The sequence below is a fragment of the Rhinopithecus bieti genome, unplaced genomic scaffold (assembly GCF_001698545.2).
Source record: "Rhinopithecus bieti isolate Rb0 unplaced genomic scaffold, ASM169854v2 scaffold_35856, whole genome shotgun sequence".
Classification (NCBI taxonomy): Eukaryota; Metazoa; Chordata; class Mammalia; order Primates; family Cercopithecidae; genus Rhinopithecus; species Rhinopithecus bieti.
The window spans coordinates 500,963-521,926 of record NW_016815820.1 but is presented as its reverse complement, the minus strand read 5'-3'; the positions used below and the strand labels follow the sequence as shown (position 1 = coordinate 521,926).

At 46.1% G+C, this 20,964-nt stretch overlaps 1 protein-coding gene across 1 annotated transcript; it reads right to left on the bottom strand.

Annotated features, from left to right (window-relative positions):
• Positions 1-4,217: 4,217 nt before the first annotated feature.
• On the bottom strand, positions 4,218-10,863 carry ANKRD40CL (ANKRD40 C-terminal like). Its single transcript, XM_017853872.1, has 4 exons — positions 10,774-10,863; positions 10,184-10,323; positions 6,714-6,889; positions 4,218-4,468 (listed from the first exon to the last, which is right to left on the bottom strand). Exons 2-4 carry the CDS (start codon positions 10,221-10,223, stop codon positions 4,325-4,327), a joined length of 360 nt encoding a protein of 119 aa, XP_017709361.1. The 5' UTR covers positions 10,224-10,323; positions 10,774-10,863; the 3' UTR covers positions 4,218-4,324.
• Positions 10,864-20,964: the final 10,101 nt, after the last annotated feature.

Genomic DNA, 20,964 nt, shown 5'->3' with positions numbered 1-20,964 from the left:
TCTGTCTCTAAATAAATAAATAAATAAATAAATAAAATCAGTGGAATTGCACCTTACTCAGGGATTAGTTTTTTATAATCAATGCATGAGGTGAGGACTAATCAAATTACTCTGGACGCTTTTCAAATTTTGTTTTACTGATAATCTGCAGCCTTAAGACTTACTTGTGTTATAGAAAATGAGTTTTGGCTGGGCGCGTTGGCTCACACCTGTAATTTCAGCACTTTGGGAAACTGAAGCGGGCACATCACATGAAGCCAGGAGTTCGAGACCAGCCTGGCCAACATGACAAAACCTTGTCAAAATTTTTTTTAAAAAAATTAGCTGGGCATGGTGATGCATGCCTGTAATCCCATCTACTTGGGTGGCTGAGGCATGAGAATCACTTGAACCTGCGAGACAGGTTGCACAGTGAGCCGAGATCATGCCACCACACTCCAGCCTGGGTAACAGTGATATGTGCCCCTAAATTTTTTTTTTTTTTTTTTTTTTTTTTTAAAGGAGATAGGGTCTTGCTATGTTGCTTAGGCTAAACTCAAACTTCTGGGATTACAGGCGTGAGCCACTGCCTGGCCTCAAAGTTAAAAAAAAAATGCAGTTTAGACGCTGAGCTGCACTCTGCTGAAAGTGCTTCTGTCACCTTGTTCCAGGAGGCCGCAAATAATGAGCAAGTTGCAGATGGTCTCAAATGACATTTTCTGAATGAAACAGGACACGCTTATTATTATTGGAACCATTTTTCTCTGTTTTGAACAGTTGGGTAAGATAAATCTTGATGCGCTGCCTATGTGTCCACTGCCCTTCATCAAAGTTGAACTACTGAGAAATTGGAGTTGAAGGAACAGTGGCTGATGGCATGTGCTGGGATGCAAGTAAGACATTATGCTTTGGCCATAAGGAGTTTTGGTATTTTATGTATACCTCTCCCACAAGGATTAGAGATGACTTCATGGTCTAGGAGGAACAGGTATGTAAAGAAGTGGCAGTGTGGTGTGTGTGAATAAAAGTGGGTAGATAGGGTCAAGCCATTGCATGAGCCTGTACAAGGTGCAAGCAGAGTTACTAACTAGAATTTGGCAAGGAAGCTGACCTGGAAGCATCCTAGGGAGTGTGTTAGGGAGGAACATAGCATGGGATGTGATGACAGCTCACTTTAGACGTATGTGAAGGCACCAGCTGGTTTTTCAGTTTATTTAACAGACCCAGTGGTGTGTGCTGTGCCTCGCCTACTCTGTAAGTGGTATGTTAAAAATAGCCTCAAAGGTGTTAATCGTTATTGGCTGGGCATAGTGGCCACGTCTGTAATCCTAGCACTCTGGGAGGCCGAAGTGGGAGGATCACTTGAGCCCAGGAGTTCCAGACCAGCCTGGCCAACATAGTGAGACCTTGTCCTTTTTTTTTTTGAAACGGAGACTCACTCTGTCTCCCAGGCTGGAGTGCAGTGACACGATCTAGGCTCATTGCAACCTCTACTTTCCAAGTTCAAGCGATTCTCCTGCCTTAGCCTCCTGAGTAACTAGAATTACAGATGTGAGCCACTGTGCCTGGCCAAGACCTCGTCTTTTTTTTTTTTTTTTTTTTGAGACGGAGTCCTCGCTCTGTCGCCCAAACTGGAGTGAAGTGGCCAGATCTCAGCTCACTGCAAGCTCCGCCTCCCGGGTTCACGCCATTCTCCTGCCTCAGCCTCCCGAGTAGCTGGGACTACAGGCGCCCGCCACCTCGCCCGGCTAGTTTTTTTTGTTTTGTTTTGTTTTGTTTTTTTTGAGACGGAGTCTTGCTCTGTCGCCCAAACTGAAGTGCGGTGGCCGGATCTCGGCTCACTGCAAGCTCTGCCTCCCGGGTTTACGCCATTCTCCTGCCTCAGCCTCCCGAGTAGCTGGGACTACAGGCGCCCGCCACCTCGCCCGGCTAGTTTTTTTTGTTTTTGTTTTTGTTTTTGTTTTTTTTGAGACGGAGTCTTGCTCTGTCGCCCAAACTGGAGTGCAGTGGCCAGATCTCGGCTCACTGCAAGCTCCGGCTTTCGGGTTCACGCCATTCTCCTGCCTCAGCCTCCCGAGTAGCGGGGACTACAGGCGCCCGCCACCTCGCCCAGCTAGTTTTTTGTATTTTTTAGTAGAGACGGGGTTTCACCAGGTTAGCCAGGATGGTCTCGATCTCCTGACCTTGTGATTCGCCCGTCTCGGCCTCCCAAAGTGCTGGGATTACAGGCTTGAGCCACCGCGCCCGGCCAAGACCTCGTCTTAAAAAATAAAATTTAAAACATATTTGGACAGATGCGGTGGCTCCCCCCTTTGAGGGGTTTAGTTTTTTTTTTTTTTTTTTTTGAGGCAGAGTCTCCTCTGTCGCCACAGGCCTGGAGTGCGTGGGCCGATCTCACGCTCCCTGGCAAGCTCGCGCCTCCCGGGTTTACGCCATTCTCACCGGCCTCAGCCTCCAAGTAGGCTGGACTCACAGGCCGCCCAAACCACCACGCCCGGCCCTAGTTTTGTATTTTTTAGTAGCAGAAGGGGTGTTTCACCCGTGTTCGCCAGGATTGGATCTCGATCTCCTGACAGTCTGATCCGCCGTCTCGGCCATCCAAATGCGGAATGCTGGGATTACAGGCTTGAGCCACCGCGCCCGGCTTTAGTTTTTTTTTTTTTAGGACTTTAGGAGTCCTAAAAACTTTAGGAGTTTAAACCTAGCACTTTAGGAGGCCAAGGCGGGCAGATCACTTGAGGTGAGGAGTTCGAGACCAACCTGGCCAACGTGGCGAAACCTCGTCTCTACTAAAAATACTAAAGTTAGCCAGGCTTTGTGGAGCATGCCTGTAATCCCAGCCACTTGGGAGGCTGAGGCAGGAGAATTGCTTGAACCTGGGAGGTGGAGATTGCAGTGAGCCAAGATCGCGCCATTGCACTCCAGCCTGGGTGACAGAGTGAGACTCCATCTCAAAAAAAAAGAGGCATTATTTACTCAACTCAGAAATCATGCCATTTTGTAGATGAATTTAAAAAGGTATAAACAGGAAGTGATAGTATGGGGACACGTTTAAAAATGAGGACAATTGGCTGGGCACAGTGGCTTACACCTGTAATCCCAGCACTTTGGGAGGCCAAGAGATCACTTGGGGTCAGTTCGAGGCCATCCTGGCCAACATGGTGAAACCCAATCTCCACTAAAAATACAAAAATTAGCCAGGTGTGGTGGCACATGCCTATAGTCCCAGCAATTCAGGAGGCTGAGGCAGGAGAATCACTTGAACCAAGGAGGCAGAGGTTGCAGTGAGCCACGATTATGCCATGACACTCCAGGCTGGGCAACAGAGTGAAACTCTCTGTCTCAAAAAAAAAAAAAAAAAAAAAAAAAAAAAAAGTTAGGGGGGCCTGAGCACAGTGGCTCACACTTGTAATCCCAGTACTTTGGGAGGCTGAGGCGGGTGGATCGCCTTAGGTCAGGAGTTCAAGACCAGCCTGGGCAACATGGTGAAACCCCATCTCTACTAAAAATACAAAAATTAGCCGGGCATAGTGGTTCATGCCTGTAATTCCAGCTACTCGGGAGGCTGAGGCACGAGAATCACTTGAACCCAGGAGGCAGAGGTTGCAGTGAGCCACGATTATGCCATGACACTCCAGGCTGGGCAACAGAGTGAAACTCTCTGTCTCAAAAAAAAAAAAAAAAAAAAAAAAAAAAAATAGGGAACACTGATAGAACTTGTGTTGCCAAGTGGGTCCTGGCTTTCCCAGCACCATCAGCTCACCCTGCCCATGTGGGTTCATGTGAAGAGACTCTGGCCATTTGTCCTGACTGAATCTCATAAAGCACACCTATACTCATCAGGATTGGGGCACAACTCTACAAAATAAACTGCCCTTGTTGTAAATGTCATACCTTGCGATGTTTTTTATAGCTGTTTGTCAAAACCCTGAACTTAACTCTTCTAGCCCAGAGAAATTGGAGATGAGGAAACATAATAATTTCTTACAGTTCAAACATGAAGTTAGGCAAATTGGTATATGCATCCAGACTTCATTATTTATGAAATAATGATTTCAGTTTTTTATTCCTAGGATCGATTATTCATTTATTTATTTCAAAAGAGTCTTGCTCTGTTGCCAGGCAATTCTCCTGCCTCAGCTTCCCGTGTAGCTGGGACTACAGGTGTGTGCCACCAACCACATCTAGCTAATTTTTGTATTTTTTTTAGTAGAGATGGGGTTTCACTATGTTGTTGGCCAGGCTGGTCTAGAACTCCTGACCTCAGGTGATCTGCCCACCTTGGCTTCCTAAAGTGCTGAGATTACAGGCATGAGCCACCACGCCCGGCCATTCCTGGGATTATTTAATACGTCATTTTTGCAGCTTTGCTATTATAGCAGGGCCTTTCTGTCAGAGATGGTATATATTCTGTCAATCCAGAGCTTCCATTTTTCATTAAAATGAGTTCCACTTCCTGAAAGTCCTGCAGTCTTCGAATGTCGTTATCCTTAATGTGGAAAAGAAATTATATCATGCTTAATAAATTTGAATGTAATAGAAAGGCTTAATATTAATATTGTTCAGCATCTTGGGTTCTGAACCCATATTTTTTTTTTTCTTTTGAGACGGAGTCTTGTTCTTGTCACCCAGGCTGGAGTGCAATGATGCAATCTCGGCTCACTGCAACCTCTGCCTCCTGGGTTCAAGTGATTCTCCTGCCTCACTTGCTCACTGCAACCTCAGCCTCCTGAGTAGCTGGGATTCAGACACACACCATCATGCCCAGCTAATTTTTGTATTTTTAGTAGAGAGGTTTCACCATGTTGGCCAGGCTGATCTTGAACTCCTGACTTCAGGTGATCCGCCCACCTCAGCCTCCCAAAATGCTGGGATTACAGGTGTGAGCCACTGCGCCTGGTCCCCATAAGATAGTTCTGGTTTTTTTGTTTTTTTGTTTTTTGTTTTTGAGACAGGGTCTTGCTCTGTCACCCAGCCTGGAGTGCAGTGGCACAGTCACAGCTCACTGCAGCTCCAACCTTCTGGGCTCAAGCAGTTCTTCCACTTCCACTGCAGCCTCCCAAGTCTACCACACCCAGCTAATTTTTGTATTTTTTTGTAGAGACGGGGTTTCACCATGTTGCCCAGGCTGGTCTCAAATTCCTGAGCTCAAAGCAATCCACCCACCTTAGCCTCCCAAAGTGGTGGGATTACAGGCATGAGACACCACACCCAGCAGATTTTTGTTGTTAAGGTATCTGGAAGACATGATCATCCCTTGACATGTTTACAAGGAATATACACTATCAGCCAAGACGCCAGTAAGAATTGCCAAAGGCACAGCAGCTCACCACCTGTTACCCCAGTACTTAAGAGGGTGAGACCAGGGGTTTGAGAACAGACTGGGCAATATAGCAAGACCCATTTCTAAAAAAAAAAAAAAAAAGTAACGGAGCATGGTTGTGTGTCCCTGTAGTACCAGCTACTCTGGAGGCTAAGATGGGAGGATCGCTTGAGCCGAGGATTTCGAGGCTGCAGTGAACTATGATCATGCCATTGCGTTCCATTGTGGGTGGCAGAGTGAGACCCTGTCTCAAAAAAACAAAAAACAAAAAAATTGCCAAAGGAATTTTGAAAGCTTTAAAGAAAAAATTTCCAAAGAAATAAGATTTCCTTTCCAAAATTAAAAATTAAGATCTGGGCCGGGGCGCGTGGCTCAAGCTTGTAATCCCAGCACTTTGAGGAGCCGCAGACAGGCGGATCACGAGGTCAGGAGATCGAGACCATTCCCTGGCTAATACGGTGAAACCCCGTCTCTACTAAAAAATACAATAAAAAATACAAAAAACTAGCCTGGGCGACGAGGCGGGGCGCCTGTAGTCCAGCTTCTCGGGAGGGCTGAGACAGGAGAATGGCTGTGAACCCGGGAGGCGGAGCTTGCAGTGAGTCTGAGAGCCGGCCACTGCACTCCAGCCTGGGCCGGCAGAGCAAGACTCCGTCTCAAAAAAAAAAAAAAAAAAAAAAAATTAAGATCTGTATTTTGAATCTGGAGAAATATATAAAATGCAAAACAATTTTGTTTGCTAATATTTCAAATGCTTAGCAAACCCACGCTTTGCTAAGCAAACAAGGACGGGTTTGTGTTTTCTTTCCTGAGGACTATGTCATTTTATGTTAACCAGTCAGTTTTGCAGAGATCGGCAGGGCTAAAAGCACTGAACTAAAGTCTTAAATTGGGGAGTCACTTGTCATTCAGAGGTTTGTTTTTTTTTTTGAGACAGAGTCTAGCTGTGTCACAAGGCTGGAGTGCAGTGGTGCTGTCTCGGCTCACCACAATCTCCGCCTCCTGGGTTCAAGCAATTCTCCTGCCTCAGCCTCCTAAGTAGCTGTGATTACAGGCACTCGCTGCCATGCCCAGCTAATTTTTGTGCTTTTAGTAGAGATGGGGTTTCACCATGTTGGCCAGGATGGTCTCCATCTCCTGACCTTGTGATCCGCCCACCTCGGCTTCCCAAAGTGCTGGGATTGTACTGGTGTGAGCCACTGTGATCGGACCATTCAGAGGTTTTCAAAAGGTTTATGGATTAGATGTGCAAATCTTAAAAGTGCCAGATTGAAAATGACCTAGCTACCATGTTTGGCCATTCTGCAGCCAGGATTTCTGGTGTCATGAAATGCAAAAGTGTAAACGATTGGCTCCAGAGAACATGATGTCATCCACTGTGATTCTGCATTTAGAAACTGTTAACCCTTACCTTTCTGAGCAGTGTGTTTGGTAGCTTTCTGATCTTCTCCACTTGTTCTGGGTTAATCCCCAGTTCACAGCAGCTCACTTTTAGTAGGTTTTGGTAACTCAGTTCTTGCCTCTTCAGTTCAATTTCAATGAAGTCATTTTCTTTGGGGTTCTGAATTCTGACTTTAAGCACAAGCTCTAAATCACCCGTAAATTCAAATACAATTTGTAAAGGAAACAAAATACCCGTTAGAGATTTTCGTATCTATTATTATGGCATAAATAATCCTAAAAACTGAATGTTAAGTAGACATGGAGCTTTCACGGGCACATATACACTTTGTATTAGCTGAGGCTTCTGTTCTTGGAGTGTTGGGCGAGCTCTAGGATGTATGCCCCCATTATAGCCACTGAAAACAGAAAGCTTGCAGCTTTAAGCCAGCCAAGGATTTAAAATATGCAACGGATATTTAAACACATCACCCTTGGGCGATACATAGCAGGCGCCCAACCTTATCTGGAAAGCTTCTGGGAAATGTGTAGCCCTGGGGGCCCTGGTGTCCTTAAAGACGCCATTGTGCAGAGGAGCAAATAGCTCTTGAGATTCCTACCCACCACCCCCACTCCTCCAGAAATAGGATAATTCTACCATCTTTTAGGACAGTGGCATTGTATTCCAACTTAACTGTCCTGAGAAGATACAGTATGAACTAAAAGTCCAAATGGAAACCAGATGGTCGGTTTGACTTTGCTACATGGTCACGTAGGGGCTGAGTCTTCACCTAGACAGATGTCGTTGGGTTTCCTGTTGTCACTTGGGTCGGTTGGCAAGTGTGGATTTGTGCCTTCTTGTTTATATTCACCGGCGAAAGAGTCAGGAAAGAGCTGAGAAGGAGCAGTACCTCACCCGTTGGCTGTCTGCCAGACAAAGGACAAGGATGCCCCACTTCCATTTCCTGCCCTGCAGCTTATCCTCCGCCTCTCAAGGGAAAAGGCAAGTCAGGAAAAGGGCAGTAATGACTTTCAGTCTTGAAGAGTAATTTTCTTTAATCACCACCCAAATCATGAAAAGGAGCTGAGGCAGTATTTTTAAATGGTGCGTAATCTGGGGAAGAAATATTTATAATCTCTGTGCTTAGCTCAAGTTTTACTTAAATATTTTGGCACAGAGTGCTTTATGTCTTCAGTTCTCTAGCAGAGATACACAGTGAGGAGGGTGCCTTTATAAGGAGAAATTTTCTCACCCAGAGGGAAGGGAAAGGAGTGAATATTTAAAGCGCTTTGCATATGTCAGGCCTTTTGCGTACTTCTTTCTTTCTTACAATATCCACTGAACATGTTGAAAGCCTGCTTTGCACCAGGCACTGGGCTAAGGCCTGGGGAAATAATATTCAAAAATCCCAAAGATGTCTCTGTCCTCCTGGAGTCTGCAGGTTAGTAGAAGAGACAGATGTTAATAAATGGGAAATCACAGTTATGGGGGGCATGATGAATGTGAAATACACAATACTTTGAAAGCATGTTAGGGGTCAAGGGAGGCCTCCGTGAAGGTTGATTATTGGAGCTGACATCTGAAGGATGAATAGGCTTAACTAGATCCAGAGGGCAGAGGAGGTGAAGAGCTTTTCACAGGACCCTGTGGAGAGCTCAGGATGGCTGCGGGGCAGAGAGCACAGGGGGACTGAGTGTCAGACAGGCTGGCAGGGGCCAGTTAGTCCAATTACGTAGCTCCTTGTCACGTGAGATAAGATATGCAATAAGGTAAAATATACCCTGGATTTTGGAGGCAATAAAAAATTTTCATATTTATATGTTGATATAATGATTTGTATATAGTGGGCGAAGTATATTATTAAAATTAGTTTCACCTGTTTTTACTTTTTAAAATGTGGCTACTAGCAATTTTAAATTACATATGTGACTTGCGTTACATTTCTATTGGGCAGCATTGGTCCAGACGAAAGGTTTTGGCCTTTGTCTTAAAACACCACCAGGCCATTCTAGTTTTTAGCAGAGAGCTGTCATAATCAGACTTGCATTCTGGAAAAGAGAAAATCCTCACTGTCCCCAAAAGAATCTTGTGGGGTATGGACATTATTATTTTCATTTTCAGACAGGAAAATTGAGGCTGAAAGGGCAAGTAATTTGTTCAGGTTGGTAAATGGCCAGACGTGGATGTGACCAGGGCCAACTACATAATTTGCAGAGCCGAGTGCAAAAGAAAAATGAAGAGGAAACCAATTTCCCCTTCTCACAGCCGCTGCTGTAACCCAGGGCAAATGGGTGACGCCCAAGGTATTGCGACCTCCCCACTGGAACGCGCCAACTAGCTGGATGGGGGTGGGTGAGAGTGTCCAGGGCTGCCTGCCACTCCTCAACTTCTGATCCTTGTTTTGCCTGGGCAAAGGTGACAGCGGAATGAGGGACTCTGGCAGAGGGTTACAGCAGTGGTGGGGCTGGTCTGGGTGTGGAGACCATACACATGAGCTGAGGCTCCAACTCCCAACCCTGGCACATGCTCCATTGTCCCATCTGACTCCACTTACAAAACACGTTCAAGGCTAAAATTATGACACATTTCAAGTCAGCAACCACAGAAGGTTGAACCCCAAGCCAGGGCCTTTCTGAATGCAAGGCCCTGGGCAACTGCACTGATTATAGCCTTATGAAGTCAGCCCTGTTTGTGCCACCCTGCCAAATGCCTCCAAGGAGATGAGATGCTCCTGCCCAACTCAGCCCCTTCGCAGGACAGGAATAATGTCCCCTCCCCTAGTGAGCGGGGATCTGTAGTCTTCTCTTTGCCTTTCAGTGCTAGGCCCTGGAGGTGGCTCAGGGCTGTGGCCCCTTCTCAGGCAGCGCCTATAGCAGCTGGGCCCCGGCCCACCTGCCAGTACCTGACCTGATACCGATACCTGATACAGATACCAGTACCTGACCTGAAACGAGGCCTTCCTGCCTCACTGCTAACTCACCCAACACACAGCCCGAGAACTTTCCCTGCCCTCTCCACTAGGTTTGAAAGCATTTTATTCTGTGATCAGTGTGTCAGCTCTGTGAATGGACAGGGTCTCATAGAGGTCACAAAGCATGCCCTTTGCACTCAGGCAGATTTGGGTCTGAATTCCTCTGCCACTTGGTAAATTTGATACCTTGGGCAAGTTACATACCCTCTCTGATCTGAAAATGGGGTTAACCATCCTACCTCACCAGATTGCAAGAAGTCGATGACAAAGTACACAGAAGGTACAACTTCCTAGCAGTGGGAAGCACCAGTAATTGCTGGCTGCTATTATTATTTATTGTAGCTGTAGACACTTGCTTCCTTCTGAAAGGACCTTTGGTCTAGTTGCTCTGCTTTTCACTACCCCACTGGCAGAGTAGGGGAGGACACGGGGCACTGCTGGAAACAGCATCACCCCTGTCCCAGCCTTCCCCAGCCCCCTGCCCCATCCTCCTTGAGGACTATGTTGGGAACAGGACTCCCAGACTCACCTTCTGGCTTCTCCCCGATGTCCTGTTCCGGTTCAGCCATGAGTCACCTCTGTAGTCCGTCAGATGTGCAGCCCCTCTCGCATTTATGCACAAGCTCCCAACCAAATAAAAAGCACTTTCTACAGCCTCAGCACACCTGTCTGCAAGGCAACAACAGTGTGTTCTTGCCAGTCCAGTGAGATAGCGCAGGGTCATTTTTATTTTATAGACAGGGAAAAGGAGGCTCCAATGTGTGGCATGATTTGCACAGGGTGAGGCCAGTGAAGGAAGGTACTGAGGTTCAAGCCTCCAGACTCCCTTCTCAGGCTGTCTCCACTGGAAGATGGTGCAAACCAATAGTACTCACCCAAGGGAATGGTGCCCTTCGGAGGGGAGGCCTGAGAGGCACAGCAGGCACCCAGCCAGACCCGAGAAGGGGGCCAGGCCCTCCTTGGAAAAGGCTGGTAGCTTCTTCATCAGGGGTAAGAAAAACCAAACACTTTGTTTCTTGGTTTGAATGGAATCCTCCTCCCCATTTCACTGTCTTTTCTCCCAGCCCCTTCCTCAGCAGCCATGCATGACAAGAAGGAAGCAGAAAGACCCCTCCATACCTGGGAAAATGACCTTGTTGATGATCCTGGATCCCCTGATTCTAGACATCAAAATGGAGGAGGCAGAGGCTGGAGCAGGAGGTTCAGTGAAGAATGGGTGGGGCTGGTCAAAGTCCCCAGTGAGGCTGCCGCCTCAAAGGCAGGCTGAAGACAGGAGGAGGTACACAGATAGGAACCCAGATGTTTGGGTGACGCTCACATTTCATTTAACCCTCCAATGACAAAAGACGGGCAAAGAGCCGGGGCATCAGGGTGGGCCTCAGCGTCAAAATACTGGAGGGAGCTGGCTGGGCGTGGTGGCTCACGCCAGTAATCCTAGCACTTTGGGAGGCTGAGGTGGGTGGACTGCCGGAGCTCAGGAGTTCGAGACCAACCTGGGCAACTCGGTGAAACTCTGTCTCTACTAAAATACAAAAAATTAGCTGGGCGTGGTGGCGTGCACCTATAATCCCAGCTACTCAGGAGGTGAGAGAGGAGAATCACTTGAACCTGGGAGGGAGAGGTTGCAGTGAGCCGAGATCGCACCACTGCACTCCAGTCTTGGCGACAGAGCAAGACTCCATCTCAAAATAAATTAAAAAATAAATAAAATTTTAAAAAACACCAAAAAAAAAAAAAAAAAAAAAAAACACCAAACAACAAAACAAAACAAAAACAAAACAAAACAAAAAAAGTTGGAGGGAGTTATGGAGACCGTAGCCCACCAGCTCTCAAACGTGGTGTGCATTGAAGTCACCTGGGAAGCTTTAAAAACCGCGGATGCCCAGGTCCCACCCTATAAAGAGTCTAACTTAATTGGTCTGGATGCAATCGGAGCCCCAGAACATTCTAAAGGTTCCCAGCTGATTTCAATGTGCAGCCAAGACTGTGAACCACTGATTTGGCCAAACTGCTTAAAGGAGCAAACAGGGAAACTGAGGCCTTAGGAAGTGAAATGTTTACCACTAGTCACGTGGCCAGTCAGGCACAGGCCTGGCACCGGACCTGGGTCACCTGGCTGCCAGGCTGATGCTGTCTTCCCAGCACGTTGGTGTGTCTTTCTGCAAAAACAGGGGAAGGGCGGGGTGGGGCAATGGAGAGGCAGAAGTAGCAGGGATCCCCTGGCCCAGACTCTGAGAAAATGCACTTTGGCCAACCTGGCTGCCAGGGTGTGGTCAGCCATAAAAAAGGCATCCTGAGCCTCCTCCCCTGAGTGGGTGTGGCTACAGGTGCAGGGAAACTGTAGATGAAAAGGTTTGGCACTTGAGGGGAAGCCTCAGTTCATTCTCACTTTGCTCACCTGTTCAGTCCATTCACTCCCCGTTCACTGATTCACTCATTCACTCACATGTTCACTCAACAACACTCATTTTTTTCTTATTTAGGGGAACACACTTTCTTCTTTTAATTTATTTTATTTTTTGAGAAGGAGTTTCGCTCTTGTTGCCCAGGCTGGAGTGCAATGACGGGATCTCAGCTCACTGCAAACTCCATCTCCCAGGTTCAAGCAATTCTCCTGCCTCTGCCTCCCTATAAATAGCTGGGATTACAGGTGTGTGCCACCATGCCCAGCTAATTTTTGTTTTTTTTTTTTTTAGTAGAGATGGGGTTTTGCTATGTTGGCCAGGCTGGTCTTGAACTCCTGACCGCAGGTGATCCACCTGCCTCGGCCTCCTAAAGTGCTGGGATCACAGGCGTGAGCCACCGCACCTGGCCTTTTAATGAATTTTAATGTTTAAAATTAAAGTATTACATGTTCTAGTTAAAAAAAATCTACTGGTACTAAAAATCAAGGTCGATTAGGAAGGACGAAGGCAAAATGTGTTGGGGGGACAATCAACTGCCACACAGGCCTTGGCATGTGACTTGTTCCATTCATTATGCTGGGCATTTAGTGGGCCCTTTTACCCATGTATTAGTTTTGCGTGTGTGTGAGCCTGTGAGAGGCAGCTTTTAATTCTGATATAATTTCAAACTTACAGAAAGTCGTGCCAGGAGTAATGGCTCATGCCAAGGTGGGAGGATTGCTTGAGCCCAGGAGTTCGAGACCCGCCTGGCCAACATGGTGAAACCCCATCTCTACAAAGAATAAAAAAAGAAAGAGCTTTTCTTCTCATCCATTCATTCATTTATTATCATTGTGAACTCATGGATTCTTATTTTATTCAGTGGGTCATAATCCATCACTATCATGATCTATTTTGATGCTTTAATCATCCCAACGTTGTCCAGCATTCTGTCCTAACAGCTGTTTCCCATATCCTTTGACATATCCCCATTATTTTGTGAGCACTTTCTTATTTTATTTTATTTTTTAGTCAGAGTCTTGCTCTGTTGCCCAGGCTGGACTGCAGTGGTGCGATCTCAGCTCACTGCAACCTCTGCCTCCTAGGTTCAAGCAATTCTCCTGGCTCAGCCTCCCGAGTAGCTGGGACTACAGGCATGCACCACCAGGACCAGGTAATATATTTTGGTGTTTTTAGTAGAGAGGGAGTTTCACCATGTTCGTCAGGCTGGTCTCAAAATCCTGACCTCAAATATCTGCCCTCCTTGGCCTCCTAACGTGTTGGGATTACAGGCATGAGCCACTGCACTCGGCCTGTGAGTGCTTTCTTATGTCCTGGCACATCAAGACATTCTGGGTTCCATTGTACTTTCCCTGCCCCAGCCCTGCAATCAGGCCTTTCTTCAACGAGCCAGGTTCTTTTCTATGAGGCACAGGTGTGATCATTCCCATGGAGATGTCATTGTTTCTAGGCTGTTCCCGTGTGCAGAGCTAGGAGCACACATGCACACGTGCACATCCGCACATAAACACATAAACGCATGCATCTATTTCTGTATATAGATATATGTTTTAAAATCAATCTAATTTATTTAGTTTCCTCTTTTATGTGTGTGTATATTTAAGAGAACAACTTCATATTTCCAGTTCCGTTCCAACACCGAAGGGTTCTCCCTTGCTGGCTTGCTTGCCTTCTTTTCTTCCTCCCCCTTTATCTTTCTTTCTATTTTAAACAACGAAATTTATTCTCTCACAGTTGTAGAGGCCAGAAACCCAAGATCAAGATGTTGGCAGGGTTGATTCCTTCTGGAGGCTCTGAGAAAGAATCTGTTTCATGCCGCTCTCCTGTTCTGGTGGTTGCCAAAATCTTTGGTGTTACTGGCCTAGCTGTCTCCAGTTTCATATTGAAACTCTCTTCTCCAAAGGGTAAAATCTGGCTTCTAACATCTTTGATACATTTACTCCTTTGCTCAGTCCAATACACAGAAAGTTTCAGAATTGTTCATTCGAAATATATTTAGGTTCATTGTTTCTGTTTGTATCCGAGGAATTTTCCCAGGTGATTTTATTTATTTATTTATTTATTATTTAAGGCAGAATCTTATTCTGTTGCTCAGGCTGAAGTGCAGTGACGTGATCTCAGCTCACTACAACCTCCGCCTCCTGGGCTCAAGCAACTCTCGTGCTTCAGCCTCCTGAGTAGGCTGCACCACCATGCCCGGCTAATTTTTGTATTTTTTGTACAGATGGGGTTTCACCATGTTGACCAGGCTGGTCTCGAACTCCAGATCTCAAGCAATCTGCCTGCCTCGGTCTCCCAAAGTGCTGGGATTACAGACATGAGCCACTGTGCCTGGTCAATTTATTATTTCTCGAACATATTAATCATTAAATGGTTCTGTAGGTAGAGTCAAAACACTGGTATTTTAAAAAGTGTCGTTTTACTTTTTTATCCCTTCCATTTCATTCCCATCTATTTATCCCCTGTAGGAAACTAATCTCACTCGTTTCTGACTTATCCTTTTATGTTTCTTTTGCAAAATTAAATAGATACATTTTTGGCCGGGCGTGGTGGCTCACGCCTGTAATCCCAGCACTTTGGGAGGCTGAGGCGTGTAGATCACGAGGTCAGGAGTTCGAGACCAGCCTGGGCAAGATGGTGAAACCCCCGTCTCTACTAAAAATACAAAAATTAGCCAGGCGCAGTGGCGGGCACCTCCAAGCTACTTGGGAGGCTAAGGCAGGAGAATCACTTGAACCCTGGAAGCAGAGGTTGTGGTGAGCTGAGGTCACGCCACTGCACTCTAGCCTGGGTGACAGAGCAAGACTCTGTATAAAAAAACAAAACAAAACAAAACAAAAAGTTTTTTTCTTATTCCTTTCTTACACAAAAGATGCTACATATATTCTTTTCTACTTTGCCTTTTTTTCACAAAATAATATATCCTGGAAATCATTTCATATCAGTTCATAGAGACCTTTCTCACTTCTCTCATCCAATAGTGTGACTATTCTGTAGTTTATTCAACAAATAGCCTATGTATAGGGATTTAGTATGTTTCTGATGTTTGGCAATTACAAACAATGCTGCAATTAATAATCTTGTGTCTATGTATTTTGTATTGTGTATCTTCTGGGTAAGTCCCTAGAAGTGGGATTGGTGAGTCAAAAAGTACAAGGCTGGGGCGTGGTGGCTCACACCTGTAATCCCAGCACTTTGGGAGGCCAAGGTCGGGGGATCCCTTGAGGTCAGGAGTTCAAGACCAGTCTGGCCAACATGGTGAAACCCCATCTCTACTATAAATACAAAAATTAGCCCGGCGTGGTGGCAGGCAACTGTAATCCCAGCTGCTTGGGAAGCTGAGGCAGGACAATCGCCTGAACCTGGGAGGCAGAGGTTGCAGTGAGCCAAGATAGAGCCACTGCACTCCAGCCTGGGCAGCAAAGCAAGACTCCATCTCGAAAAAAAAAAAAAAAAAAAGAAAGCACATAGATAGTTTTGTTAGACATTAAAAATTTTTCCTTCATAAAGTTTAACCATTCTGCATTCCCACTAGGCATGTGTGAGAGTGCCTGTTTCCCCAGAGCCTCACCAATAGTGAGTTGTCAAGCTTTGTATTTTTTGCCAATCAGATGGTAAGAGATAGTATGTAAAATGTGGGTTTGATTATTATCCAGATGTGGTGAGACCAACAGATCAGGGGATGACTGGTAATGAAAAGATAAGTTTGTTGCTCGCAGTTCCAAGAGGAGGGGGCACACCAGGGCATGCAGGGCTACATGGCAAACACCAGGGTTGGTCAGAAGGCAGAGGGAGTGAGGAGAAACTGGGCAAAAGTCTGTCTTTCCTAGGAAGGAAGTGGGTGAGGCAGGATAAGCAGATTTAGGATTGGTTAGTTTGAATAATTTCAATGGGCTCTGGGGTACAGGGGCTGTCCTAGTTGTTTGGTACTTAGCCGTGCAGTGATGAGGGAAGGTGAATAGTGGTTTGGAGTGCAGCAGTCTTGGGACAGGCTACTACGGGAGGAGGTTCGGGTTATATGCTCCAGACTGGGTAGTAAGGGAGGAGGTTCGGGTTATATGCTCCAGACTGGGTAGTAAGGGAGGAGGTTCGGGTTATATGCTCCAGACTGGGTAGTAAGGGAGGAGGTTCGGGTTATATGCTCCAGATTGGGTAGTTTGTATATGAAAGGCATGCTCACAGGTGAGTCATTTACTATGTCCAGGAATTGGCCAGCCCTGGGAGGGCCAGTGAGTGAGGCTCCAGATGTCAAACTATCAAAATAACAAGACATGCTTAATATCAATTATATCACAGTTTGTGTTTGTTTTTGTCTTGTCATTGAAGTTGGACAGCTTTTCATATGTTAAGGACCATTTTCATTTGATATATCTTCTTTTGTTGTTTGTGTCTTTTGCCCCTATTTCTGTAGGATTTTTCTTCCTTCAAATTTTGAGAGTTCTTCACATATACTGTACAATGCTAATGTTTTTTGGGACACATAGAGATAATATATTACAAATATGTCCTCTCAGTTTGTCATTTATACTTTGACTTTGCTTATGGTGTTTTTTTGGTAAGTTTTTAAAAATTTTATATAGCAAATTTATCAATTATTTATTTTATTGGATCTGTGTTTTGATTTGCAGTTAGAAAGCCTTTTTTTTACCTTGAGATTACAGAGGAATTCAACTATGTTGTTTTTCCTAGTACTTGTATAATTTTCACTTTATACATTTCAGTCTCTAATCCACTTGGAGTTTATTCTTGGAGTATACCATGAGATGTGGTTCTAATTTTATCCATTTTACAATTGGCTATCCAGTTGTCCCAGCATCATTTATTTAAAAGTCCATCTTTGCTCTGTTGATTTGAGATGTCACTTTTATTGTATGCTAAATTTCCATATGTACTTGGGAGTGTTCCTGGACTTTTTATTCTGTCTACTGGTCTCTTTGGCTAATTCATGTGCTAATATAGCACTGTTTTTTAATTACAGAAGAGTTTTAGTATATTTTTATATCTAGAAGAGTTAGATCCCTTCTTAGTTTTAATTTTTCTTTATTTTTCTAACTATTCTTGCATGTTTACTTTTCCATGTGACTTTTTGTTGTTGTTGTTGTTGTTGTTTTTTCTGAGACGGAGTCTGGCTCTGTCACCCAGGCTGGAGTGCAGTGGCCGGATCTCAGCTCGCTGCAAGCTCCGCCTCCCGGGTTCACACCATTCTGCTGCCTCAGCCTCCCGAGTAGCTGGGACTACAGGCGCCCGCCACCTCGCCCGGCTAGTTTTTTGTATTTTTTAGTAGAGACAGGGTTTCACTGTGTTAGCCAGGAGGGTCTCGAGCTCCTGACCTCGTGATCTGCCTGTCTCGGCCTCCCAGAGTGCTGGGATTACAGGCTTGAGCCACCGCGCCTGGCCGACTTTTTTTTTTTTTTTTTTTGAGATGGAGTCTCCCGCTGTCACCCAGGCTATAGTACAGTTAGCTCACTGCAACCTCCGCCTCCTGGGTTCACATGATTCTCCTGCCTCAGCCTTCCCAGTAGTTGGGATTACAGGCGCGTGCCACTGTACCCAGCTAGTTTTTGTATTTTTAGTAGAGACAGGGTATCACCATGTTGGCCAGGCTGGTCTTCAACTCCTGACCTCAAGTGATCCCCCCCACCTCGGCCTCCCCAAGTGCTGGGATTACAGGTGTGAGCCACCATGCCCAGCCATACCAGCCTGATTTTTTTTTTTTTTTTTTTGAGACAGAGTCTTGCTTTGTCACCTAGGCTGGAGTGCAGTGGCACGATCTAGGGTCACTGCAAACTCTGCCTCCTGGGTTCACGCCATTCTCCTGGCTCAGCCTCCCAAGTAGCTGGGACTATAGGCACCTGCCACCACACCCAGCTAATTTTTTTGTATTTTTAGTAGAGACGGGGTTTCACTGTGTTAGCCACAATGGTCTCGATCTTCTGACCTCGTGATCCGCCCGCCTCGGCCTCCTGAAGTGCTGGGATTACCGGCATGAGCCACCGTGCCTGGCCATACCAGCCTGATTTTAACTCACCACCTAATACTGCTCCTCCCTTTTGTGGTTTTGAGAAAACAAGCCATTAGCATCTCCTTCTGACAGGAGATGGCCAACCAGGGAGTACTTCTGGCTATTCTGCAGAGAATGTGCTGTGAAGGTCTTCCTGTCCTCTGCGTTACCTTTTGACATCAGAGGGCTAAAAACTCCATGCTCCAATCATACTAATGCTGCCATTTTTTGAACATGGGTCTCATGGAGAAGCAGGAAGCACAATTGCACACGGGCCTATTTCTCCATTCATAAATATTCATGACTCCTCCAATACCTTATTGAATATGTATATCTGGCCACCTTGTTCATCATAAATCCCTGTGTTATTCTTCCCATCCTTGAGGTGGTGGCTGCTGGCTATGCTTCCCAGCCTGTCTCAATGGCCACCCTGCAGGCTGCAACCCTGTGTGAGAAAGAAGGCTCTCCTTTCCAAATGTATGAACCCCATCATTCTTCAGCTGACACAGTTGAGAAGGCAGCCTCACAGAGCCCTGCACACCTGTGCAGTGGAGAAGACAACTGAGGGCTCTCAGCACCTCCAGAAGGCCTTGAGGCCCTGTGAAACCACTGGGTCCAAGGTTGCAGTGAAGGGTGAGACTGAAATCAACACACCTTCCTGTTTCTGTGATAAACAATACAGGGACTAGACAAAAACAGCTTTGGCTACTTGCTTCTAGGAGATAAGACTGTAAAGCAACTATTAGGTTGGTGAGAAAATAATTGTGGTTTTTGCCATTTAAAAGTAATGGCAGGCCAGGCAGGTGGCTCATGCCTGTAATCACAGCACTTTGGGAGGCCAAGGTGGGCAGATCACTTGAGGTCAGGAGTTCAAAAGCAGCCTGGCCAACATGGTGAAACCCTGTCTCTACTAAAAATACAAAAATCAGCAGGGCGTGGTGGTGCACACCTGTAGTCCCAGCTACTCGGGAGGCTGAGGCAGGAGAATTGCCTGAACTCAGGAGGTAGAGGTTGCAGTGAACTGAGATCATGCCACTGCACTCCAGCCTAGGTGACAGAGTGAGACTCTGTCTCTAAATAAATAAAAGTAATGGCAAAACCCACAATTAACTTTTGCACCAACCTAATAAATAGTACTTGGCTCCTAGCTGACCCTTGTATTTATTGAATCAACGAAGAAAATCTATCGAGTTAGGCATGGTGGCTCACGCCTGAAATCCTGACAATTTGGGAAGCCTAGTGGGTAGGATCACTTGAGCCTATGAATTTAAGACTAGCCTGGGCAATAGAGTGAGATCCTGTTGCTACAAAGAATTAAAAAAATAGCCAGGTGTGTTGGCATGTACCTATAGTCCCAGCTACTCAGGAGTCTGAGGCAGGAGGATCTCTTGAGCCTGGGAGGTTGAGGCTGCATTGTGCCATGATTATGCTACTGCACTCCAACTTGGTGGGGGGTGGAGAGAGAGACAGAGAAAATAAAATCTGTACCAGATTCTAGGATTGGAGACCCGAGAGAGAGAGAGAAAGAAAAAATAAAAATCTATACCAGCTTCTAAGACTGGAGACTCAACAAGTAATTCAATTTGGTTGTATAAAAAATATGGCAGCTCTGGGAGGGCGGGACTGTCATGGGGGTAGAAGTCCTATTCTTACTTCTGAGTGTGGAGCCATAGGCAATTTGTTTATCTTCTCTCTGAGCCTCAGTTTCTTCATCTGTACAATGGGAGATAATAGTACCATCTATTCTACTTGTGAGGACGATTCAAAGATAGAATATACAAAAATACATACTGTGAATTTTTTGTTTAGACACAGTTTCGCTCTTGTCGCCCAGGCTGGAGTGCAACGGCACAATCTCAGCTCACTGCAACCTCTGCCTCCTGTGTTCAAGCGATTCTCCTGCTTCAGCCTTCCTAGAAGTTGGGATTACAGGCACACACCACCATGCCTGGCTAATTTTGCATATTTAGTGGAGAAAGGTTTTCATCATGTTGGCCAGGCTGTTCTCAAACTCCTGACCTCCGGTGATCTGCCCACCTCGGCCTCTCAAAGTGCTGGAATTACAGGCATGAGCCATCGTGCCCGCTCATTCTATAAATTTTAAACTCCTGTATCAGTTGTTGTCTATTGCCATTCCTTGGGAATCCTGGAGGCCTTAGAGAAGCCAATTCAGATAAAGGTCTTGGGCAACCACTAGGGGTCAGGAGAGGACTGGATGTTTCTTCAGGGACAGCTCTCCTTACCAAAGACCCTTCACCCGCTAGCCCCACCTTCCCTGCACCGTTTCGTTTTGTTTTCTTCTTGGGAGTGGGGCATTATTGTAGCCATACCATTCTTTTCTTTGATCTTGGAATCAGCAAGAAGGCTGGATTGAGTAGGATGATGACTTCATCTTGAACACACATGTGGGCTGTTGGCTGCCTTATAGTGCTTGGGCCACAAGAATAGGTGGAAGAGGAGAGCCCCAGGGCAGTTGCTGGGTTTTGACTGCATGAGATGGCAATTTGAACAAGGGATAGAAGGGAACCAGGGCAAATCAAAAAGCCAAACTTTGCCCGGCGCAGTGGTTCATGCCTGTAATCCCAGAGCTTTGGGAGGCTGAGGCCAGGAGTTCAAGACCATCTCGGGTGACATAGTGAGACTCTGTCCACAAAAAAATATTTTTTTTAGTTAGCCAGGTGCACGTTGCTGGGCACGGTGGCTCATGCCTGTAATCCCAGCACTTTCGGAGGCCAAGGCTTGTGTATCACCTGAGGTCGGGAGTTCGAGACCAGCCTGACCAATATGGTGAAACCCCGTCTCTACTAAAAATACAAAAATTAGCTGGGCGTGGTGGCACGCGCCTGTAGTCCTAGCTACTTGGGAGGCTGAGGCAGGAGAATCGCTTGAACCCAGGAGATGGAG

Coding starts and splice junctions, on each gene's coding strand:
- ANKRD40CL (XM_017853872.1), bottom strand. CDS start 10,223: ATGGCTGAACCGGAACAGGACATCGGGGAGAAGCCAGAAG. Junction 6,890..10,183: donor CATCGGGGAGAAGCCAGAAG/GTGAGTCTGGGA, acceptor CGGGTGATTTAG/AGCTTGTGCTTAAAGTCAGA. Junction 4,469..6,713: donor CAAACACACTGCTCAGAAAG/GTAAGGGTTAAC, acceptor TTCCACATTAAG/GATAACGACATTCGAAGACT.